This window comes from Esox lucius, chromosome 22 (assembly GCF_011004845.1).
Source record: "Esox lucius isolate fEsoLuc1 chromosome 22, fEsoLuc1.pri, whole genome shotgun sequence".
NCBI classification, from domain to species: Eukaryota; Metazoa; Chordata; class Actinopteri; order Esociformes; family Esocidae; genus Esox; species Esox lucius.
In genome coordinates, this window is record NC_047590.1 from 17,743,928 (window position 1) to 17,767,885 (window position 23,958).

A 23,958-nucleotide genomic window follows, 5' to 3' on the forward strand; every position below is an offset into this window, starting at 1 on the left:
GGTAGGTGATCAAATACTTATGTCATGCAATAAAATGCAAATTAATTATTTAAAAATCATACAATGTGATTTACAGGATTTTTCTCTCACAGTTGAAGTGTACCTATGATAAAAATTATAGACCTCTACATGCTTTGTAAGTAGGAAAACCTGCAAAATCGGCAGTGTATCGAATACTTGTTCTCCCCACTGTATTATTGTGCATGTCAGCCAAAGTTAAAGATGAACTATTATGAAATTCTCCAAACTTATGTTGTGGAAGTTCAAACTAAAATGTTTCTAAACAGAGGAGCACATGTGGAAACTTGCAGTAAGAAGATAGGACAAATATTTACCTTGGACACAAAAATAAGAGATTTGAATTATTCCATACAGAAATAGTACCCTCCGTGAACAATCTCATCACCTGTGTTCATGTTAGGGATTGCACATTGTTTCCCTCCTTTTTCTGAGGTAGAATTTTTGCAGCGACAGATTCAAACTAACACATCTCACTTTTTGGTTGCGTTTTCCCATCCACAGATAAGAAACCGCTGGAGATAGATGACAGAATGAACCTGATCTCCTGTCCAGATGGCAGGCAGCTCATTACTATCATGAAGACCAGTAGGAGGGACGCTGGGCTCTATGAGTGTGTGGCCACCAACCCCTTAGCGTCCGTCAGCAGTTCCTGCACCCTTTCTTTGGCCTGTGAGTGACATGTACACAACAACGTCTTATGATCAATTAGAACCCTGTAATTAAGATGATGTGCAGGAACAGGAATGCATCCAAATAAAACACCCTTCATATTTTTGAGGCCTTCATTCTAATGTACATTTTTTTATTTATATCCTGGTGCAGTGAAATCTACATACAAACGCTCTAAGCGTGACATTTATACTAATTCGAGAAACTGGTATATACTCAAGTAAAAGTATCCAATCCATCTTGATGATGTGATGAACCTTGTACGTTTTAGGTGACAGGATTTAAATTGAAGGGTGAATCGTATCAATATTAATAACATGGGCATAAACATTTATATAAATGTAGAGCAAATTAAACTCATGTATATTTGCTTAAAATGTACAATAGAAAGATGTTCTTAGATCTTAGGTTGTTAGAGATGTTGTAATCTGATGTGCAATAATCAGATAACCCAGACAGTTGGCTATAAATAACATTGTCAAAAAATGGCAAATACCCCTGAGAAAGCAAGAGAAAAAGGTGAGTTTCCAGTTGATGCCTACACTATTACTCAGGCGTGAGACGCACGCACTACATTTCAGTTCGATTTTGACAGCTTCAAATTGAATTGCTCCAGGGACACTCTGAGCGTCGGTATTCCTCTTGTGGTTTGCTGATGGTATTTGCCTCCTTTTTATCATTAATCTGTTGGATGAGAGATTCCCAGACAGGTCATCTTGTCTGAGGCCTTGGCTAAATCAGTTTCAGCGGTAGGGTTGGGCATCCTTCAGTGAAACACATGAAAGCACGGTGAAAAGATATTAGTGTCATGTTTGGTTAGCGTTAACAGAATGTTTAACCTATCCCCTTGCCCCCAACGTGTCCTCCTGATTCCATTTACTCTCGTCATCCTTCTCGTCTGTGACACTGCACTCGAATCAACCCTCCCCCACGCCCTCTCTAAAATGTCTCCCTATCCCAAACTCAACAAATCAATCTAGCCTCCTGTCCATTCTAAACCTACTCTCTACCCCACCTTCATTTTCTCTCTACCCCACCTTCATCTTCTCTCAATCCCCACCTTCATGTCCTCTCTACCCCACCTTTAAATGCCCTCTACCCTGTCTCCATCTGCCCTCTACCCCACTTTAATCTCCCCTCTACCACACCTTCTACTGCACTCTAACCATCCCCCTGTCACCCTCTGAAGGTGTCCCAAAAAGGCCTGGCACACCTGAGGTTCCCCAAACGTACAACAATACAGCCCTGGTGCTATGGAAACCAGCTGACACCAAGGCCCCCTGTAGCTACTCACTGGAAAGGAAGACAGAAGGTGGGCTGACATTCATCTACACTGGTAAAAATACACCCACACAACTGGCAGCTGAGCTGCCACCAACTCAAAGGAGACAAAACCTTGACTTTAAAATGCGTTCTCCTGAGATGTTCAGAAACACTATGGTGTGTTGTAAGACCATCTCAATACTGTTGAAGTATGCCAGTTTGGCAGGGATAGTTGAGCACAGTGCTCTATCCACAAGCAGGAGGTCAAGTTGAAACTGTTAAAAGTCCGAAATATGGGAATGGACTGTCTTATCGTTGGTTGTCATGTTCCCCGACAGTTTGACTTTTATTCAATTTTATCTTTGATTAGTCTTACAAAAATAAATGTACATATACATTTAGATATATATATATTTTTTTTACAAAACATTGTAAAACAACTTTTTAAGGAAATGTACCATCTTACTGCTTCAGTAGTTGGAGGTCTTCTGTCTGTCATAATTCTGCCTGTCACACTACATCCTCTTGTTTCTTATCTGTCTAAATAAATATAATGTAAGCTATAATCCACTGCCCTTTCATATCCATTTCATTTATATGAGAAAAAAGGCTGCATAAACATGCAAAAAACTCCATGTGTAGCTTTTAATTGCAACACTGGTAAAAACAAACATTTTCAGATTGACAAACCACTTTCTCTGTTTCAGAGTACCTATTTTCTGTTTTTAAAACTCTTTCTGTAGATAAAATTGGGATTCAAACACCCTCCAAACACCAGGTCTCAACATAGATGCACTGCTTTTCCTGGTTCCATTACACAATCCCTGTGTTTTCAGTCGTTCTATTTTAACCATGTAGCCTTGAGCTCAAGTTGGTTTATTTTATAGCTCATTTCTCCCACACGAATTGTGCTTATTGGCGATTGGATAGTAAACATCTATGGCTGTCACTTTAAAGAGTAATGTACGTGGGCTACTGTGAGGCGAATAACAAACTCTGTGCAAACAGTCGCAGTAAGAACAGGGCAAATAAACTGATACTGGGCTGTATTTCATCCCACTTTATATGAGTCATCATTGGTCTTATACTACTGTGAATCATTGTAAAGCCTGGATAATTAGGTTTGTATCAAAGTGTGGATGACAAGAATGTTAATGTGATTTCTGGACTGATTGAATCCGATGGCTTTGTGCCTCATGTTACCACACAGTAATGCTGCCAAAAGTCCTCTCTGCCAGCCTTGGCTAGGATGATTGTTATTTTTGTGCCACTGTGTTTGTTCATTGGATTATCAATCACTATCTTCTCATTACCATATGAATGTTGTCCTGTTATTCAGTATATTCCTCTATATCAGTGGTGACTGGTGACAGGTCATTATGGCTCCACAATGTTGTGGTGTTCGGCTCGTACTGTAAACATAGGCAAACGAGGAGAGAGACTTCCGAGCTGATCATATTCATGTTCCGCCTACACAGTCTTCCTCTGTTTCATGCTTGCCACCTTGTGTCCAGTGGAAGAACTGCAACAAAGATAGTGGCGGTTCAAGCTGAAGTGACCCAATACAGCTGTGGAGAATTTGACCACGTTCACGTGACGTAGCCCATGTAACCTTCTACTTCCAGGTGATGCCAATTGGTCGATCATAGCGACAGGAGTGGCTGACTGCTACTACAATGTGAGAGACCTGCCACCAGGGGGCACTTTTAGGTTCCGGGTGGCCTGCGTCAACAAGGCCGGACAGGGACCATACAGCAACATTTCAGACAGAGTCAGTCTGGACTCAACAGGTACTGAAACACACCTTTTGGACAGGGAGGCATGGTCGTGTCAAACTTTGTAAAAATGTTTTTGTCTGAGCAGGTGATAACTTCATAGAGTTCCACTAATTCTTCTGTGAAGTCGCACAGTCGTTCAGGATAATTTATGAGATTTGAATGCATTCGCTTCACAGTGGGCGTGTCCTCTCCTGCAGTGGCAATTGTGAAGACTGTCCCTGCCCCTCCTCGCCACCCTGCCCAATTGGGAACCACCTTAGGGGCTGCTTTCCCATTGGCCCAGCCAGTAGTAACACATCCTCCCAGGGAAGCTGTGTCCACCAGCTCTCCCTCTTCACACACTTCCACACAGACCTCTCTTACCTCTCCAGTCCCCAGCGCAGCCCCGCCCAGCCATGCCCCAACACCTCTTCCAGCTGAACCCCTGGTGGTCCCTTCCCCGCCTGTAGTCAAGCCCCCTCCCTTCGTCCTACCGAAGCCCCAGAGTCCTGTCAACGTGGTCCCTCCCATGACTCAAACCCCACCCCCTCTTGCCACTCCCCCTGCCACCCCCACCAAGCCATCTGTCGTCACCACCGTGCCCACCTACAGCCCTGCCGCCACCACCTACATAGCCCCACCCCCACTCCCGGCCCCCTCCTTCTCCCCCCAAGTGCTCCAGGTCACCGGTCTGAGCCCCATGGGGGAGGGGAGGGGCACTCCAGTCCGAGGGACCTCCACAGGCCGCGTCACACCCAAGCCGGGTGAGACCGCTCTGCGACAGGGAGTGCCACAGAAGCCCTACACCTTCCTGGATGAGAAGGCCAGGTGACTGAGAATATACTGATGTGGTGAATCTTTCTACATTTACAGTAATCCACTGTTCCACTACAGATTGACAAGCTGGGTAAGAGGAACTGACAACTAAACTGAGGTACGGTCTCTTTCTGGACAGAGGGCGGTTCGGGGTTGTCCGGGAGTGTCGAGAAAACGCCACAGGACACGTCTTCATGGCTAAGATCGTTCCTTATGACCAGGAGACTAAGAAGTCCATCCTGCAGGAGTATGAGATCCTTAAGTCCCTTCACAACGACAAGATTATGGCACTTCACGAGGCCTACGTCACGCCCCGCTACTTAGTCCTAGTGGCTGAGTACTGCACCGGCAAGGAGCTGCTTTACAGCCTCATAGACAGGTGTGTGGAGTATGACAATATATCCAGTTTGGACACACGTACGCATACACATTTCAAATGATACGTTTGTTTTCCGAAATTTCTGAAGGTTTCGTTACTCTGAAGATGACGTGGTGGGCTACCTGGTCCAGATTCTTCAAGGGTTGGAATACCTCCACAACAAACGGATTCTCCATCTGGACATCAAGCCTGACAACATAATGGTCACCAACCTCAATGTCATTAAAATAGTAGACTTCGGCAGCGCTCAGAACTTCAACCCCCTCCTGCTGAAACAGTACAGCAGTGGCCTGAGCACCCTAGAGTACATGTGTGAGTTTGTGAAACCTGATTTAAGTCACCGTTGCCATCTGTGAATGTGAAACTACTTAGTAACAATTGGTACTTTCCTCTACTTTAGATCACTTATTACTTACCGTGTAATAAGCTGGTATCACCTTGGTGACTTTTCCTCTGTCTCTTGCTCTATGTTCCTTCTTGGTCGATGTAAAAGCACCGGAGATGATAAAAGGAGATGTGATTGGGCCACCAGCTGACATATGGAGTCTGGGGGTTGTAGCCTATGTCATGTAAATACCCACCTAACTCATTTTGTAGTTACTTGAATCTGAGGAATTGTGACTTGTCGTCTTCTCAAATGTGATCGTCTGTGTGATTCTTGTCCAGGCTAAGTGGTAGGTTGCCCTTTCACGACAAAGACCGGCAGCAGACTGAGACCAAAATCCAGATGGCCAAGTTTGACCCGACCAAGCTGTACCCAAACGTGTCCCAAAGTGCCTCAATGTTCCTCAAGAAGATGCTGAGTAGCTACGCCTGGTCGGTGCTATTGGAGTTGTTATATCTTCATCTCAATTAACAATGTAGAAATATATATTAAGCATCTCATCCCCTTTAGACCAGAATGTGAAGTCGCACATGCATTTGTTTCAGTTCTAGAGGCAAAATCCTTGCCTATGACTTGCAGAGTAAAACAGGTCATGAAGAAACGGTATTCACATAAATAGTAGAGTTAAAACATAACAAAAGGAGTAAAGGGGTGTGTCTGATGTCGCACGTTTTTCGGTAGCACCTTGATTAGTGAACCAAACTGTCTCCGGCTTAAGTATAGGTAGAAAATCTCTAACCCATTGATATTTGATTTGATCAATTGATTGAGGAGATCTTTCCCCTGGGACAAGGATTACAGCCGATAGTTGGTCATTGAGGCCAGAAGGTAGAATTTATGTCAACAGGTTGAGATGCTTTTACACAGAGCTGCATAATGTTTTTTATTATTAATTATACATTTTTATCAATCTTGTGTTTTTGCTTACTGATCATGGCATTGGAAGCTAAAGTTGTTGCCATTTGCAGAAAATGAAATTATTTATCCTAGCAGACATCCCTTCTTCATCATCATCAACCTCTTGGGTTTGTTTTATTGAAGTACAATTTAATAAATTGAATTGCTTATTGGACAATATGTTTCTTTGCAAAGCAGGGCCCGTCCGAGCACCAAGGACTGTTTCACTCACGCCTGGCTACAGGACTCCTACCTGATGAAGCTGAGAAGACAGACACTCACCTTCACCACCACCAAGCTCAAAGAGTTCCTAGGGGAGCACCATCGACATCGCGCCGAAGTCTCCACCAAACACAAAGTCCTCCTACGCTCTTATTCCAGCACAGCTTCTCCAACCGCGCCCTCCCAACCACATCCACCAAAGTGAAGGCAGGGATAGAGACTTAGAATTGATGTCAGAGTTAAATAGCCACCAGAGGATGGAGTTGAAATGGATGTGGGGCACCTAGTGGTGAGTTCCATGATAGAGGAAGGACTCTGAGTCCTCACCCCCATCAGAGTGAGACTGTGCCGGGGTGAGAAACGGGTGTGAAGACTAAAGCCATGAGCTTTCCACCAGCTCACAGGCTTCATGGAGTCCCACTCTACTGAGATCTTTACATTTTATTGTGATAAGCATCAGAGACCGAACTCATCTAAAGGGATTGTGAATTACTCGGACAGTTCATCAGCAGAAATTTTAATCCAGTTGTTGGATTTTGGACAACATAGTTTCAAAATGAGTTATCTTCTGTTTTTGAACCTGGCACGATTTGGGTTTTTTGGTCTACTGTCTTTTAGTACTTCTTCGAGCTTGCTATCACAATGTTTGCTTACCTTTGGTAGAATTTTTAATAGAAAACAGGATATTTGGTATGGAAATTTCAGTCGACACAATTAACCTGGAACACAAACCTTTGTCAGTTTGATTTAAGAGCACAGCCTTATTTTTATGTCTTTATCTTTGTTGGTGATTATGTGAATGTACCATCATTTATGCTGCTAATTTATGTTGCATTTATTTACACATTTTAAAATGCAAAACCAAAAAGAGAAATATTTTTCTTCATGAAATTGTTAATGACCTGTTTACCTTTTTCATGTTAATTTATTTGCATGTGTGCTTATTTTTTCTTTAGGGGGATTTTACAAATACAATCAAAACAGTGCGAAAATATTTGAGTACAATTGTGATTAGCCTTTACTGTTCATAGATACAGATAAAGCTGTAAATGTACTAGAGATACTTAGCAGTCAGTGGCGCAAAAAAGATGTCATGTGGTTGATACTCAAGATAAACAATAGTGCAACTTGTAGAAAACAAAATGGGCAGACTTTTATTATGTAGATTCTGTAGTAATCTATTGGACTTGTCACACCTCATCAACATCATAAAATGCACCTATGGTTGGACTAGTCTACTGCAGTGTTGTTTGTTGATTGGTCAGGTTGTGGTCAGCTTGAACACCAGTCAGTTAGTGCCTCAAAGCTGTTTAATGTGGTTCAATTTCCAATCTCTATATCGTGTAAATGTGTTGTCATGGCGTATTCACAGATGATGTGCAATGTGTGTTTAGTTAATTTATAGAATTTTCATATCATATGATTTGGCACTTTTGACCACCAGTAAGCCTACTGTACAAAATTGACACAGGTGCCATAGACAATATATTGAAAGTAATTTAATATTCAAAAACTCTTGTCTAGGTAATTACTCTTCATCATGCATACAGTGTTTCTTTTTTGTATACATTTGGATGGTTGAAGATTTGTAAATGTTTTAATTTGCTGTGTTTATAATGTGGAAACGGTTTTAAATGTTTTTATGAAATAGTCTGTAATAAACCATTGATACAATTGCAAAGCACGTTCGTATTTTTCTTACCTTTGGTAGATTTTTTTCCACAGTGCATTGCACTTTAATGACACTCTCTATACTTTCCCCCTTCAGTCAGTTTCAAGGGTTCCCTAACTGGGCGTTCCCTTTTCAAATGTGAAGTTATACATAATACTATGTGCAGGCTGATGTGGTGCACTGTGTGCTGTACAATGTGAACATTTGCAAGAAGACTAGTATTTCATCCGGAAATCGAATTAGACCTACATGTTTTCATAAATTTCGCAATTACGGAAAATAACAGTCGCTTAAGTCAGTCGATGTCTTACTGTCGAGGCTGAAATAAAAATGCAAAACAGCGTCCTTTTTTCAAATGTTACAGTTAGTTCTCACTTGTGGGCCAATCACGTCTAACAGTAAAAACGACATGTTCTCTCCTATTAACATATTTCGATAAAAATATTTCGGGTAGTCAAAATCTATATACTTTTCTCGACACCTAAACAGGCCTTGTGGTTCAAGGGACAGTTGCAGTCTGTCAAGGTCTGTTGCGGACGTACAGACACAAGGAAGTGAAGCTAGCCACAATAACGATTAGCCACAATAGAGGAATCTGAGTTAAACCTTCAAAATAAACATTGTCTATTTAATATGATGGAAACGGAGAAAACTGAGAAATTGTGTCAAACGTACAGGAATAAATTAAATGAAATATCAAATGTGTTTTTCTGTTCAAGGTAAGTGGAAATCCCAGTTGTTGATGTATAAACTTGAGAAGTGCATTTAGCCCACTTTGTTGCAAAGTATAACTTACCTGGGGATGTTGTCTCCATGAAATGGGGTATCATCTTAATTCACTTCCCAATCAGTATATTATGCAAACTGCTTATTCAAGTAAATGTTTATTTGCATAGGCATCTTCACCAACAGGTATTGAGTAACAGTGAAGTGAACATGCAATTCCCAAAAATAAAATGTAAGTAAATCAAATAATTATTGGGTAATACTTTATCTACAGTCTGCAGTCACAAAAGCGTGTCTGTAGATGCTCAAGAAATTATTTACTATCAGTTATATTTGAACTATTTACTAACCCTAATCCTTACCTTAACATTAACCATTATCATAACAGTAACATTAACCCTAACCCTTACCCTAAGCCTTCTATATTTTATAAGAAACGTTACCCAGTTTAGCACAATGCTTAATGGTGTCTAGCTAAATATTAAAACTACGGGATGTTACTGTGTGACAAAACTATAGAATGTCAAGAGGCTATACCGACACCCAGCAAATGTTTTGCTCTCTGGCGTAGTGGTTAAAGACCATGGGAGACCAGGGTTCACCCTGGTATTTTTATTGCGGGCTGGCTGAACTAGGCTTGCCTGGTTTCTTGTTTTGGCAGCCTTGTTAACCCATCTTGTTAAATGGCCTGGCATTGGAATTGTTAAACAAGGAAACTATCGCCAGTACTGCTATTATGAAACAATATGCTCTTCTAAAAAAGGATCTTACAAATATGGAGGGAATATGGAGGGATCTTACAAACATTTTGATTGGTTCATTCAATGGAGAGGGCAGAGCTTAAACTCAAACTCTGATATTACTACATTGAAGTTGTATTTTTAAATGGTAAGGATAAGTGTTAATGTTAGGATTAGGTAAGGACTAAGGTTAGGGTAAGAGTAACGGTTAGTGTTAGAGTTTAGGGTAGCACTAACCTTGGTCAATTGTCAACAGAGCATTCAGTCTGTTTCAAATGCAATTATCTTATGAATTTCTGCCTTCAGGGCAGATCAGCCTACAAGACATATTTGAATAATTGAAAGTCCTATGTGCTGAAAATACATTAAAAAAAACACTGTATAATAAAGTATCAACTGATCAGAGTATGGCTGTGAATAATTATTTCTTTGGATGGGCATTTTTTTTCAGAAACATTACACAGGGCTTCCGGATTGTTAACTTAATTCCAAATTAATTATAAAAAAAATTGGCACCAATCTACACACAATACCCCATAATGATGAAGCAAAAGCACATATTTAAAACATTTTTGCCAATATTTGATCCTCCACCTGATTCAGATTCAATTGATTGGACATGATTTAGAAAGGAATGCACCAGTCTATTTAGGGTCCCATACTTCACAGTGCATGTTAGAGTAAATATAAAGAAAACCTGCATCCACGGCAAACAAATCAGACTGGGGAAACAAATCAGCCCAACAATAACATATAACCATACAGCCAAGATAAGACCGGAGTGGCTTATGAATCAAGATACTCTGGAAATGTGTTTCGATTTTTTCATCCCAATGGAGAACTGCAATCATCCCCTCACCTCCTGACCTCTCGCTGACCCTACAAATCTGCATTGAGAAGAATGAGGACAGAATCCCAGAATACAGAAGTTACATAAAATTCAACTACATTGAGAACTGACTGTTTTAAATCTAGAACATGTATTTAACGTATCAGAAAAAGATTTCACATTCACAAGATAGTCATAAGACAATAATCAAATGCAGTGATATCCCCCCCCCCCCCCCACAGCTTTCAGGAAAAGCACAGACTGGACCCTGTAATTCGGTGTTTATTTATTTTTTGCTTCCCTCATCCCAGCTCCAGACCCAACCCCAACCTTCACCTTTAACTGACTATCCTTTTGCATATACACAATCCAATCCGCACGGTAATGCTTAAACCAAAAAGCAACTTCAGCTCAAACCCCTCACCCAACCGCAAGCAATCCCCACAACCAACCCGAGTCTGAGAGATCACATTTCAGTTTCCAAATTTTACTGTGCTGATGTGGCTCTGTACCCCACCTACACATAGCAAAAATAATGAGTCCTCCCTTCTACCTCTATCCCACCAAATTTCAGAGATTTAACAATTTTTCCCAGCAACATTTATTTTTCAGGGAACCAACATATATACAGTATATATAAATATATATAAACTACCTGGAGTATTTAATTACGTAGTAAAGTATCACATACAGCTCTGAAAAAAATTTGGAGACCACTGCAAAATGATCAGTTTCTCTGGTTTTACTATTCATAGGTATGGGTTTGAGTAGAATTAACAGTTTTGTTTTATTCTAAAAACTACTGACAACATTACTTCCAAATTCCAAATAAAAATAGTTTATTCATTTATTATTCAAATATTCATTTTTCAACAACAAAATACTAATGTTTTAACTTAGGAAGAGTACAGAAATCAATATTTGGTGGAATAACCCTGATTTTTTATTACAGCTTTCATGCATCTTGGCATGCTCTCCACCAGTCTGTCACATTGCTGTTGGGTGACTCCACGCCTGGAACAAACATTTGAGTAGCTCTGCTTTGTTTGATGGCTTGTGTCCATCCTTCTTCCTCTTGATCAAATTCCAGAGGTTTTCAATGGGATTCAGGTCTGGAGATTGGGCTGGCCATGACAGGGTCTTTATCTGGTGGTCCTCCATCCACACCTTGATTGACCTGGTTGTGTGGCATTGAGCATTTTCCTGCTGGAAAAACCAATTATCAGAGTTGGGGAATATTGTCAGAGCAGAAGGAAGCAGGTGTTCTTCCAGGATAACCTTGTACTTGGCTTGATTCATGCGTCCTTCACAAAGACAAACCTACCCGATTCTAGCCTTGTTTCCAAAAAAGTCAGGACACTATGTAAAATGTAAAGAAAAACAGAATGCAATGATGTGCAAATCATTTAAACCTTATCAATAGTACAAAGACAACATTTTAAATGTTGAAACTGAGAAATTTTATTGTTTCTTGAAAAATATATACCCACTTTAAATTTGATGCCAGCAACACTTAAAAAAAAAAAGCTAAGACAGGGACAACGAAAGACTGAACAAGATGTGTAACGCTAAAACAAAAGCTGATGACTCTTTGGGGTTTAAGGCCGGGTGTCTCTGTAAAGCACTTTGTGACAACTGCTGTTGTAAAAAGGGCTTTATAAATAAATTTGATTGATTGAAATTTGATTGATGAAACATCTCACCACTTATTAGGTTAAATGGCAGCAGGTCAGTAATATGACTGGGTATAAAAAAAGCATTGAAGTGAGGATGAGTCTTTCACAAGTAAAGATGGGGAGGGGTTCACCACTCTGTGGAAGACTGCGCAGGAAAATAGAGCAACAATTTAAGAATTCCGTTTCTCTATGTAAAATGATGAATCTCATCATCATCTATGGTACATAATATAATTAAAAAATTATTAAAAAACAGACACGATTCTGTAGTGGACGTCAACGCACAGGCTCAGGAACACTTCTGAAAACCATTGTCCATACATCCACAAATGTATGTCGCTGCATCCACAAATGTTAATGCTAGAACTCCACCATGCAAAGAATAAACCATATATAAACAAAATCTAGAAATCCTGTTGCCTTCTCTGGGCCTGAACTCATTTAAGATGGACTGAGCCAAAGTGGAAAACTGTCCCGTGGTCTGACAAATCAAAGTTTGAAATAATTTTTGGGAATCATGGACACGGCATCCTCCCGGCTAAAGAGGAGCAACATATGTTGCCATCCAGATGATGTATTTTCAGGGAAGGCCTTGCTTATTCCAGCAAGACAATGCCAAACCACATTCTGCATGTTTTACAACAGCATGGCTCTGTAGTAAGAGAGTCCTGGTACCAAACAGAATATTGCTAAAAGAAGAGGTGATGCAAAACAGTGGTAAACATGCCTCTGTCCCAACTTTTTTGAAACGTGTTGCTAGCATCAAATTCAAAATGGGCATGTATTTTTCCAAAAACAATAACATTTCTCAGTTTCAACATTTAACATGGATTTAAATGCAATTACATATTGGGATTAATGATGTGCACATCATTGCATTCTGTTTTTAATTGCATTTTACGCAACATCCCAACTTTTTTGAAAATGGGGTTGTACTTTGAACCATGTGTTTGTGCGTTTGTGAGTGTGTTTTTGTGGTGTGCGAGTATACCAATGTCTACACTTTGTTAAACCGCAATGATGCTACTGAAATTTAAATGATTGTTTAAAAGAATGTCTATGAAATGGGTCTGAGAGCCTGAGATATTTTTTTGCTAAATATCAAGGTTTTAAGCAATTGAACAACAGCAATAATATAAACATGGCAGTAGCCCAGTCATGATAGGCCTAAGAGTATTCTACATGGAAACGCTTTCCCCCAAAACTAGCCAAGTAGCCTATGCATACCTGGCAGAAAGTTAGCATGACTATTTGCATTAATCCTGTGGCCATTTGTTTTACAAACTCATCAACACCTATCAAACAATAGTCCTAAATCCCTGCATTTGAATAAGTAATGGGTAAGTACATCCAAAAAGCATTGATGTTAGAATTGTAATGGACTTAATGCATGCATGCCTTTGGTTGGTCTAGTATAAAAAGTGAGACAAAATGTGAGAAAAAAAGGACACCTGTGCATTTATGATTCACTATTAATGACTTAGTTTCAAGACCTGTATTGAGATAAAAAAATAAAAATAAACATTTAATAAAATAACATTGCATTCTGGGATGGTTCTTATTCGGTTTTGGGTGGTTTATGCCCTGGTGGCCAATTCCATTAAGATAAGATCCCTATGATTGTAAATATATGAACATATATGTATATTTACCGCCCTAGGGATCATGTCTAGATGAATTTCAACCATATGTGTGTGTTTTATGTATACATGGTTGAAGTGACAAATTGGAGAATAAAGGAGTGGAGGAACATAATACGAAAGATCAGGAATAAAGTGCAATTAAAATAAAGAATCCGTTTGCATTTCATTTAACAGGGGACCTTTGTTTTGAAATCGTAACTCAAAGTTCATTATTCGCACTAAGGCTTATTGTGGCTAGCTACGCACAGGTATCAGACACCCTCCGAGGACAATTAATGAGTGTGCATGCGGCTTTAAGAACATTGGGAAGCCTTGAAACTGCCGAGTTCCATGTTTGTATCTTGAAATGAGAGCGCAGTTGAACTCCATGTTGAAACAAAGTTACGAACTCATTTTTAAATGTTTATAACTTATATTTGTAGCTTTTTTGAATAGCCGAGAAATGTGATCGTTTGGTGATGTATTTAAGCCCTGCTGACGGTTTTGTAACTTTGTGCAAGTTTATAAATTAATATTCCTAGACAGCTAACAATCTTCGCAAAAGGCACTTTAAACCGTTTATTTTAAAGTTCTGGATTAAGTCTGGGTGTAGGCCTAATGGACCATCCCTCCTCAATAATCACGCAAGTCAGTCGAGATGAAGAGGCGAGTAGAGAGAAGGGTAAGTTTTGGACGAAGTTCTCAAGATGCACGTCACCGTTGTTTTGCACCGCACATGTCAAAACTTTTTACCGAAGTTCGTTTTCGATTGGGTGGTGTTAAAACGACTAGGGCAGTGTTTAGGAAACGAAACAAGGCTGTTTGGAATCTGCAATTGCCTACTATTGCATTGAATTAACTCAAATAGCAACAAATAAGCTTAAAATGTGAACAAGGTTGCTGTACATGACGCAACTATTTGACAGGCAAGGTTAATGCAGTAGTCTCTATATAAAGAACTCTCCCTCAGTCCAGTCGCTTATACAATTAACGGGATCACATTTGTCAGTAATATACTTATTCAATAATTTTAAATGCAAATGTTAATATTAAATGATAAAAAGCTAACACTTCTGAAATAACGGGTGGATATTGACATTTAACACAACCGTTGGATGTAGGCCTACCTATCGACGCATTTATAAACGTTTGGACTGCATTACATTACATTAACCTTTGTTCTATGAAAACTAAAACTCAGTTGGCGTTTGACGAAAGCTTAAAATATTTTATGGGTGGTGCGTTCTTGGAAAGCCACCCCCTGTTATGCAATATGCAGTCACCAGGGCACTATACAGCTTCTATAGCCTGCCCTAACATCTACAAATCACTTATTCAAAACACCTAGAGCCCTAGCCACGCGTCTTATTCTCGCTCTGATACTATGATGTGTTGAGCTAAGAGGTGGGATGTGGCATCCAATAGATCAAATTAGAAGCAGAAGTCCTCACAAAGACAGTAAAAAACAGGGGGAAAACTGCCTTTTATTAGGATGTTTTGCCAGTTCACAGGAGCACAGTTTCTGGCTAAGGGGTTAAGTTTGGGGTTAAACTTACAGTTAGCACTAGTATTACAATTGAGGTTACTTTAATGTTTAGGCGTTAAGGATATGGCATAAATGTTAGATTATCGTGGTTAAAGTTAGGAGGCATTTTTTGGTCCCCACAAAAATGCACAACTGTGAGTGAGTGACGGAGCGTGCGTGTGTATTTCTTTCAAGGGTGGTGCTCTTGTGTGTTTCTTTTGCAATGAAGACCGCATGATGAGGGAGATATAATTGTTTCAGTTAGACTGCAGTGCGACGTATTTACAAAATGTTCAGTTGTTATTCATAGCATGAGGGCCCGCCTTGAAGTTTCACTGACCTCCCCTGTTTACATCTCACGGAGTAACACATTACTGTTACTATGTGTCACACGTGGAGATGTGGGCTTACTACTCAGCCTGAAGCGTCCACGTTTGCCTGGCTCGCGAGCTAGCAGAGCAGTGCGGCGGGGTGGCTAGTGGTGCTTGGGGGTGGATGATCTTGTGCGTTTGTGAAGCAGAGTTAGTGGCTTTGAAGTGGTACAGAGCAAGCGGCGGGACGTTCTGTACGTCACACGGGGGACAGCAATTATTTTGTCAGAAGAGGCTGTGTCATGGAAGCTTTGCCTAGCTCTGTGTGTGTGAAGACAGTGTCTTCAGCTATAGGCTGCTGGGCCAATGAGCACCCTGTAATATGCTTTAGGACCGGTCCTTATCAAACTTAACACTGACCGTAGCCTGGGCCCATGGGAACCAATGGGATTAGGTCTATCCCAGATGAGGCCCCGTTCCCAGGCCGGTCTCTGAGGTCTATACCTGCCTTGTTGTGTAATGTCTGATCCGGCGGCAGATCTGTTTCCCTCCTCTGATCTGTCCCTGCGTTTCCCCTTCCTGTTTTGGTTCGGCCTGGGCGGGATTGTGGGCAGCAGAGGGTCACAGGTCTGGAACGGGGGCCAGAGAAGTGAGGGGGGGTGGGAGTGAAAGGAAAGAGAGAATGATGCTAAAAGATGGACAACAGAGTGCTGTGTGTTTGTAACACAGTCACGTTGCTAGTGGGAAAGAAAGACCCAAATAAAGAGAATGAGAGCAGACTGGGGGGAAAGGAGATTTAAAAGAAAAGCGTTTGTTGTGTTTCTTTGGAATGGGCAGACATTTACTCTAGAGCTTTACAATATGAAATGTCTGCTTAATCTTTGAAAATAATTTTACTGCTAACTTTCAGTCATAAGGCATATTTCTATCTTACAACGGCTGGATTGATATTCCACAAATGGAAAAAGGGCATTGTAATAAATGGAAAAAGGGCATTGTAATAAATGGAAAAAGGGCATTGTATGTTATACAAATCATTAGGCCGATGACAGTAACTGATTTGGCAAGCTACGGTTGCTTGATCGTTGACAATTGTTTGGTCTGAGTAGGTGAGCATTACCAAAGTCAAAGCGACGCTCAGGAATAGAGATTCTGCATTAGAATATGTTGACATAGATGGAATGATTTAAGTGGCTACTACTCCAAAACCTGCCACAAGAAGAAAAGATGCTACACCCCTCTCCTGATAATGTTTGCCAAGTTTGCATATTCCTCAGGAAAATGTTTGAGCTACACAATCATGTCTAGTATCTCGCCTCGAGGACATTCCTATCTTGGCTAATAACCAAAGTAGGTCCATTTAAAAACAACCTCAAAGAAGCCACGGACTGAAGACTGTCCACTGGAATTTAGTTGACAAACAACCATTACATCACACCTATTTACTTATCATTTGGGAATCCATTATAGATGAAGAAATAGGCTGTTTGCAATCACAAGGAGACGAATCCCAATTTACCGCAGGCTACATGATGCTAACAGGAATTCCCATGCTTACGTCTAAGTAGGCCCACAAGTTATGCAACGGTTCAAACTACTGTAGGCGCATGTGTCTCAAGTTAGAACTCTGTGGATAAACCACACCGGGAGAAGAGAATAACTACAATCTGTAAGTACGTGTGACAGACGGCTGGGGTGGCCCCTTGTTTTCATTCTTCTTCCAGGTACCCCACCCTCCTCGTCTAAGAAGCCTAGGGGTCGAGGCCTATTCCACAGCCTCTTCTGCTGCTTGTGTAACGACCAGACCGAGCCCCCACCGGTCAACAACAACGCCCCACTACTGGTGGAGGAAAACGGCACTGTCTCTAAGGTACGTAGCTACCAATCTCCTCAGGCATGTTGTGATTTGTACAGTATGTGCAGGCAACTGCCAAATAAAGCGAACACTTTAGTTAATGAGGGATATGTAAATTGAAAGCTGATTCTTCCACAACCGTGTGGGATTAACATCCCGATTTTGTCTTTAGTCATGTATAAACATTTTATGCAGGCTCTTTTTTTTTTTTTTCTATTTTCTATTTTGTTTTTACTGCCATGGCTAGAATGAGATCTCAGTGACTTTGAATGTGGGGGTTTGTTGAAACACGTTTGGCAGGAGCTTCAGTGAGAGAACGTTCTTGTGCTATTCCAAAGCCATCTCAGCCACCACATCTCAACCTAGTTAATCACTTACGAGAGATTCTGAATCGACCCAGAGACGGCATTCTTCACCGCCCTCAAAAAAACACAGAGGCGGCCCAAAACCCTATACACTGTTGGTTTTTCCTTTTATGAAATACCTTGTGCTTTTTAGTTCTGTGGTGCGAATGTTGCGGTTTCGTTTGACTGTACCATGTGCTGTGTATATGGTTAGGTGCAGGTCAGGCCGCTGCTGCCTCAGGCGAAGTCAAAAGACACAGGGAAGATCTGCGTTGTCATCGACCTGGATGAAACCCTGGTCCACAGCTCATTCAAGGTAACCAGGAATACACTGCTACGCTGCCCCATTCACAGTAGCGACATTACATAGTCACCCAGACATGTTCTTCCATCCTCCATGGTAAAGCATGTAGCAGAGTTTACTGCTACTATTACACATTGTTATTTAGCTTTTTTTGCTCTGTTAAATGTTATAGGCAAATGCTTGAACTTTTTATATAGTTTTTTCCCTACTTTTTATGGAAATATTTTTTTTTTCCCCTGTTGTGAAAGCATGACATCACCAGGCAGTAATGTCCAATGGTAATGAGAACTCTGAACGTGAGGAAAGGGATTGGTTTCCCCACAGGGTTGTTGTTGGCATCCATGATGACATTTCACTCATCATTGGCGCTTTCACTTCAGACTTGTTGGTCCTCCATATGAAATATCTCAGATACCCATGGTTGCTCTCATCTGCTGTGTCTGGTGTTTCGGCCATGTTTTAACATGTCTGAATTGTACTTTGAGCCAGTTTGATTGAAATAATGCATCTTTTATTGTTACACAGCCAGTGAACAACGCTGATTTCATCATTCCAGTGGAGATTGATGGGACCGTTCATCAGGTGAGGTTTTGCAGGACAATTACAGTAGGTCTCTACTGTTCATTGGTGTTGCTAAAGTTTGTCTTTGTGCGATGCTATGTGTTAGCTGCCCAGCCTGTAGCCAGTTCTTTCAAGGCCGGTTGTGGGCTGGGTAACAGCGGTGTCTAAGCTAACGTTTGAGTCATCGCCTCCCACGTGGATCTGAAGATTGAGCGAATGGTGTATTTTGGACCTGGGCCTAATTCAAGTAATCCAGGATAGGTTTGTTCAAACAGCCAAAGCCTATTCTGCATGACTTGGTTCAGGACCATGATCCTCAGCTGCAAGACTGAACAGAGAGAACTGAAAGCTCGGGAGGGTTTATTTGTCCATCTGTTTGAGCTTTGAGGATGACATTCGGTGTATGTATCCATTTAGGTGTATGTGTTGAAGCGACCCCACGTGGATGAGTTCCTTAAGAGAATGGGAGAGCTGTTTGAGTGTATTCTGTTCACAGCCAGCCTGGCTAAGGTGAGTAAACGGTCTTATCGAATTACCCATCAAAACCGCGAAACGTTTGTTTACCGAATGGATGTTAAGGCTGGTGTGCTGCAGCAAAAGACCGAATAAAAAGGAATCGGGGCACGTCTTAAGTGTCCCGTTTGCCTCCCTCACCTGATCCCGACACTTCTCTGTGTGTTCCTCAGTACGCCGACCCTGTGTCGGACCTGCTCGACAAGTGGGGCGCGTTCCGCGGACGTCTGTTCCGTGAGTCGTGCGTGTTCCACCGGGGGAACTACGTGAAGGACCTGAGTCGTCTAGGCAGAGACCTGAACAAGGTCATCATCATAGACAACTCCCCGGCCTCCTATGTCTTCCATCCGGACAATGCTGTAAGAACCTCTGTCCTCCCTCTATCCCAGTCTGTCAGCGATTACTCTACTGGGCCCCTAATTTCCGCAGCACTTGAATTAAAGCATCGGTAACTGTCTCTGTAACGTCCATGTGCTACTCTATACCTCCAACAGGTACCTGTCGTGTCGTGGTTCGACGACATGGCCGACACCGAGTTGCTGGACCTCATTCCGTTCTTCGAGAGGCTCAGTCAAGTAGAGGACATCTACACGGTGCTCAGGCAGAAGAGAGACTCTAGCTAGCAGCGCGGAAAAGGCCGAACGCGCCTTTGCGCCGATCCCACCGTCGCCAGCCCCAACGTACATCCATCGCAAGCTGAAGGGGCTTTTACACATCTCAATCCTAACCCGATTCTTCAGCCTTTCAGAATCACTCTTTCCTCTCCTGGACGAACGGAATGATTTGACCCCCCCCCCCCCCCCCCCAAGCCCAACCAACCCAGCACTCGCTACCACCCCGCAAACGAAGATGATTTGTGGATATATGTTGTGGACGATAACGAGTTGGGTTTTATACAGTGCCTTTCAGATCTCAAAGGAACTTATAGGAAAGTCAAGTACATTGAATGTAAAGCCCCTTAAGGCCTCATTCAGGACACAAGGACAGACCTGTAGGTCTTGGGAGCGGAAATCCCTGGATCCAGTCACAAGCTCTTCTATGCCGGTTTGGAGTCTTCAAGATTCAGGAAGACCCAATGGTTATGGAAAAGCCAATTGTAGTTATTTTAAATAAATTTTTGCTCAACAAACAATTGAACGATGCCTTTAAAAGGCAAGTGCAGATGCTTTCACACTAAGTTAGGTCTTCTGGAATCGTTCAGAATGACGTCATTATAGTTCATGTCGAGCCCAATTGTAATTGCTTGTTAAGGGGGACAGAATTGTTAATCATTTGTGCCCAGTTACTACCCCTTTTCCAGGTCCCCCAGTTATTTGTTTGTTTAAGAATGTCTATTAAAACCATAGGAATATGTGGGAAAATGTGCCAGAAAACATTTGATGGGGTAATGGACACGTTTCATTACAAACACCATAGTCAGAGGACTGAACAGCACCTTAAATTGTGATATAATCTTTTAGGATTGTTGGGATTACAGTGTCTCTGGACTATGGACCTCAACCCAGATTACATTCACAGGCTCGGATGCTTTGACACAGTTTCAGTCAATGTCATGGGATCTGAAAGTACTATTTTATTGGAACTCAGTATCAGAAGAGCTTGCTTTGATATTTCCAAGCAAACTGTTGGTCATCCCTTTGATGGAATAGCAGTGCTTCGTCGATGGAAAAAGTCTTGAGACTGTATGTAAGCTATCTGACAAGCACAATTCACACTCATTTCACCAGAAATAGTACTTGAATACTTGCCTTTTTGATAACATTATCTTTTTAAAGGACTGCAGATACTATGCCTTTTAGATGGAATTGTAGGTTTTGTGTAGTTTTTTTTTAAACTTAATTTGTTTAGGTTCTGAGGACTGTATTAATTGGTACTTACCGGAGGTTGAAACAATCCAAGAACTATCATATGTAAGTAATAATTAAGGGTTGGTTTATCAGAAAGTGAAAAGAAAGAACAGTAGAGTATTTTCCAAAGTGCATTGTAATGTGAGATATTGATTTATTCATATTGCTTGATGCACAGTTTTATGAACGCACAGGAAATGGACACTGTAGGAATTAACTGGGCCTACTAAAGGGGCCTGTGAAATAAAAGGATTGAGAGTTAAAAAAAAAAAAAACAGTAGACCAGAAATCACTGTAGTAGAAATCTAAAAGGATTAAGGTGCTCTCCTTTACAGTGCATTATTGGCTAAGGAATACTAGCTAATAGCTTTTTGGATTTGGCCCTGTTACTGTACACAAAGCCAATAGAAACAAAGGGGTGAATCCTGCTTTGAAATACAAGCCGTCCTCACATCTAGTCATAATATGAAACAGAAATTGATATTTGCAATCCTTAAGTCAGGATTTTTAAACGAACTGAGAGTGGTGATATTTACTGCAACAGACTCAGTACTCCCTGAACATGTATTTCCTACTGTATTTCAAAATGCTTTGGAAAAGAGAGTGACCTGTCAACATGGGACCCTTGGTCTATTACTGTACTTCCTGTATTTAAACACATTCAGTAATTTATGCATATATAGACATATGTGTATTTTGTTTTGCACGGTAATAAAGCAAACAAATGTCATTAATATATTATGGAATATTCATGTTACTTATGATTGAATAGCTGTAACTTAGCTTGTGACATCTTATCAAACCAAATTCTGTTGAACTGTGTCTAATTACAAAATCTTCCATGAATGCATATCACTGAATAATCTGTGTGTTAAGGGACTCTCTCCTCATCAACACAAAAGGATTCGATTTCACATTGAAGCCTATTCAGAAGTGAAAACCTACTATACTTTAAACTGTCAAATGCCCTGAGAGATTCTGAGAAAACTCTTCCAACTATGGATGCCTGTTTAATGACAATAGAACACAATATTACAAAATCCATAGAAAAGTGGAGTTTAAGTGAGCAGTTATTTTTTATTATATTTTTACTAAATTCTGTTCTCTTCCAATCAATATGTTTTCCAAATAAATATGTGTAACAGATGTATGTAGTCTATTTGTACCCAAACGCCTGTGCATCATATACAGTCCCATTTGAAAGGTTACATTTTTGGCAGGTCTTCACCAGCCGAAGCCTGTGTAGCACTTGTTTTGGTGTTGTTGGAGGTGGGCCTGCGTTAAAGCTGTTTAATTCACAAGCGTCTTGTTGCCTAAGCTTATCGCGAAACATGTCATTAAATGCAAAGTAAAACCCGGAACTTTGAATGAACGTGAAAACATGCAGTGTGTTCTGGACTTATGTGTCGGGGATGAGAAGGGGTGGGCTTGTGACATACGTACTGCTGTTCATCTGTCTGACACTTCATACCACCGTTACCCCTCCAGACATTCCCGTTACGTTTACAGTACCTTTTAAAAAAACTTAACGTTTGATTTTGCGCTGTTAGAGATTCAGTCTTTTTGAGTTTCTTTCTGTTTTCACATCACTTTCCGCTTGACTCGGGTTTTGGCCTTTTCCATAGAGATGGAGACGTTCTGCTCATGTCTGGTCATTTTTAGTGTCAGTTTGGTGGGTGTCTCTCCAGGCGCACCTTTGGACTCGATGTTAGGGTCTCCAGAGTCATTCACAGTCCACAGCAGGGCCTACGGATGGCCACAGACACTTTACGCTGGAAACGAGCCTTGTTGGGTGCTGTCACCACTTCATCCACCTCTTCCTCCATCACCAGAGACTGGGCTAGCAGAGCGAAGAGAATCAAGGGGAAATATGGGGTTACATGAGATCCGGCCCTTTTGCCGCACAGCAGATGTGTGTGTGAGGCAAATGGAGACTGAAGAAAGATGAGATGGAGTAACAAAGTAGTAAAAGTAGATACGAACAATGATTTATGTCCACAACATGAACTCACCTTCAACCAAGTCTCTGCTATAGCTGCCCTCTGTGGCAGCATTGTGGATGGTCTGTTTATGGTAGCAACCGTCACTGTGGATCTGTAACCTTTCGGCAGACACTGGCTTGTTCTTGCCCCCGGGTACAGTGTTAACACGCTTTGGACGTGGTACAGTCCAGAACCACGTGGTGCTTCTCCAGGACCACGCTCAGGGGCTTCACGTTAGACACGGCGGCCTCTGTGGGGAATCTGAGAAAAGCCCAGATAAGACACTGATAAGAACTGATATGGAGTCGGATTAGGCTGGACCCAGGGATTTCTGTCACCAACAACAAAGGTTTAGGTTGTTGTCTATTTGTAAGAACTGATGTCAGATAAGTAAGAACAGAAGTTGGTGGGTCAGAGTCTCAGTGTACTCTATCTGGCCACAAAACAGATCTCGGCAGAATCTTCCGCTTTACCGTTCGAGATCAGGAAGATGTGTTTGGTCTCTGAAGGAAGAAACAGGAATGTTAATGAATGGGCAGAATGTTCCATCCAATAGTAACTATCTGATGGGCTGACTGATTTACTGGAGCGTCTGCTAACCCTTGGTGCATATCTTGATGGGACTGCAGGGCCGTATTTTGTGTCCATTCTTTAACCACTCTCCGGCCACATCCTCCATAGATAACCTCATTCCTGGTATCTATGCCCCTGCAGCTCATATTCTGTGGAGGGAGACAGCATATTTGTTTCAGAAACACTGACACCAGTTACTCTCTGCACATGTAAGACGGCTGTTACCTCTAGGTGGCAGTAACGCATAATACGAATCTCGCTTTGTCCTGTTCTGGCCTTGTAGTCAATGTGTACTTATCATTGAACACTAGAGGTCAATAAAGAGTACTGCTGGGAAGACTACTGAGACCATGTTTAAATCCAGTTAACTGGGAAGCATGTTACCATAAACATCCAGGTAACACGTCTTTACTTGCCCATTCACACATGTTAATCTCTACTTCCTCAGCTGTGGGACACTTAAAATACG

General features: G+C 41.4%; 2 protein-coding genes across 16 annotated transcripts in view; both read left to right on the forward strand.

Annotated features, from left to right (window-relative positions):
• The window catches only part of spega (striated muscle enriched protein kinase a), a 64,537-nt gene extending 56,451 nt beyond the window's left edge, over nt 1-8,086 (forward strand). For 12 of the 15 annotated variants that reach the window (XM_020042376.3, XM_020042380.3, XM_034289651.1 and 9 more), the window contains 9 exons: nt 523-690; nt 1,880-2,026; nt 3,579-3,743; nt 3,908-4,538; nt 4,666-4,905; nt 4,994-5,217; nt 5,399-5,474; nt 5,572-5,721; nt 6,386-8,086. In XM_020042376.3, coding sequence (XP_019897935.3) covers nt 523-690; nt 1,880-2,026; nt 3,579-3,743; nt 3,908-4,538; nt 4,666-4,905; nt 4,994-5,217; nt 5,399-5,474; nt 5,572-5,721; nt 6,386-6,614 — 2,030 coding nt within the window. In that variant the 3' untranslated portion in view covers nt 6,615-8,086. Of the gene's footprint in view, nt 1-522; nt 691-1,879; nt 2,027-3,578; nt 3,744-3,907; nt 4,562-4,665; nt 4,906-4,993; nt 5,218-5,398; nt 5,475-5,571; nt 5,722-6,385 lie in introns of those variants that run through there. The other 3 variants (XM_020042377.3, XM_013139807.4, XM_020042386.3) reach the window with 2 other exon arrangements.
• A 5,926-nt stretch (nt 8,087-14,012) lies between these two features.
• Nucleotides 14,013-22,080, forward strand: LOC105023719 (carboxy-terminal domain RNA polymerase II polypeptide A small phosphatase 1). Its single transcript, XM_010893127.4, has 7 exons — nt 14,013-14,356; nt 17,235-17,380; nt 17,924-18,025; nt 18,539-18,595; nt 18,992-19,084; nt 19,261-19,446; nt 19,582-22,080. Exons 1-7 carry the CDS (start codon nt 14,293-14,295, stop codon nt 19,708-19,710), a joined length of 777 nt encoding a protein of 258 aa, XP_010891429.1. The 5' UTR covers nt 14,013-14,292; the 3' UTR covers nt 19,711-22,080.
• The last annotated feature ends 1,878 nt before the right edge of the window (nt 22,081-23,958 follow it).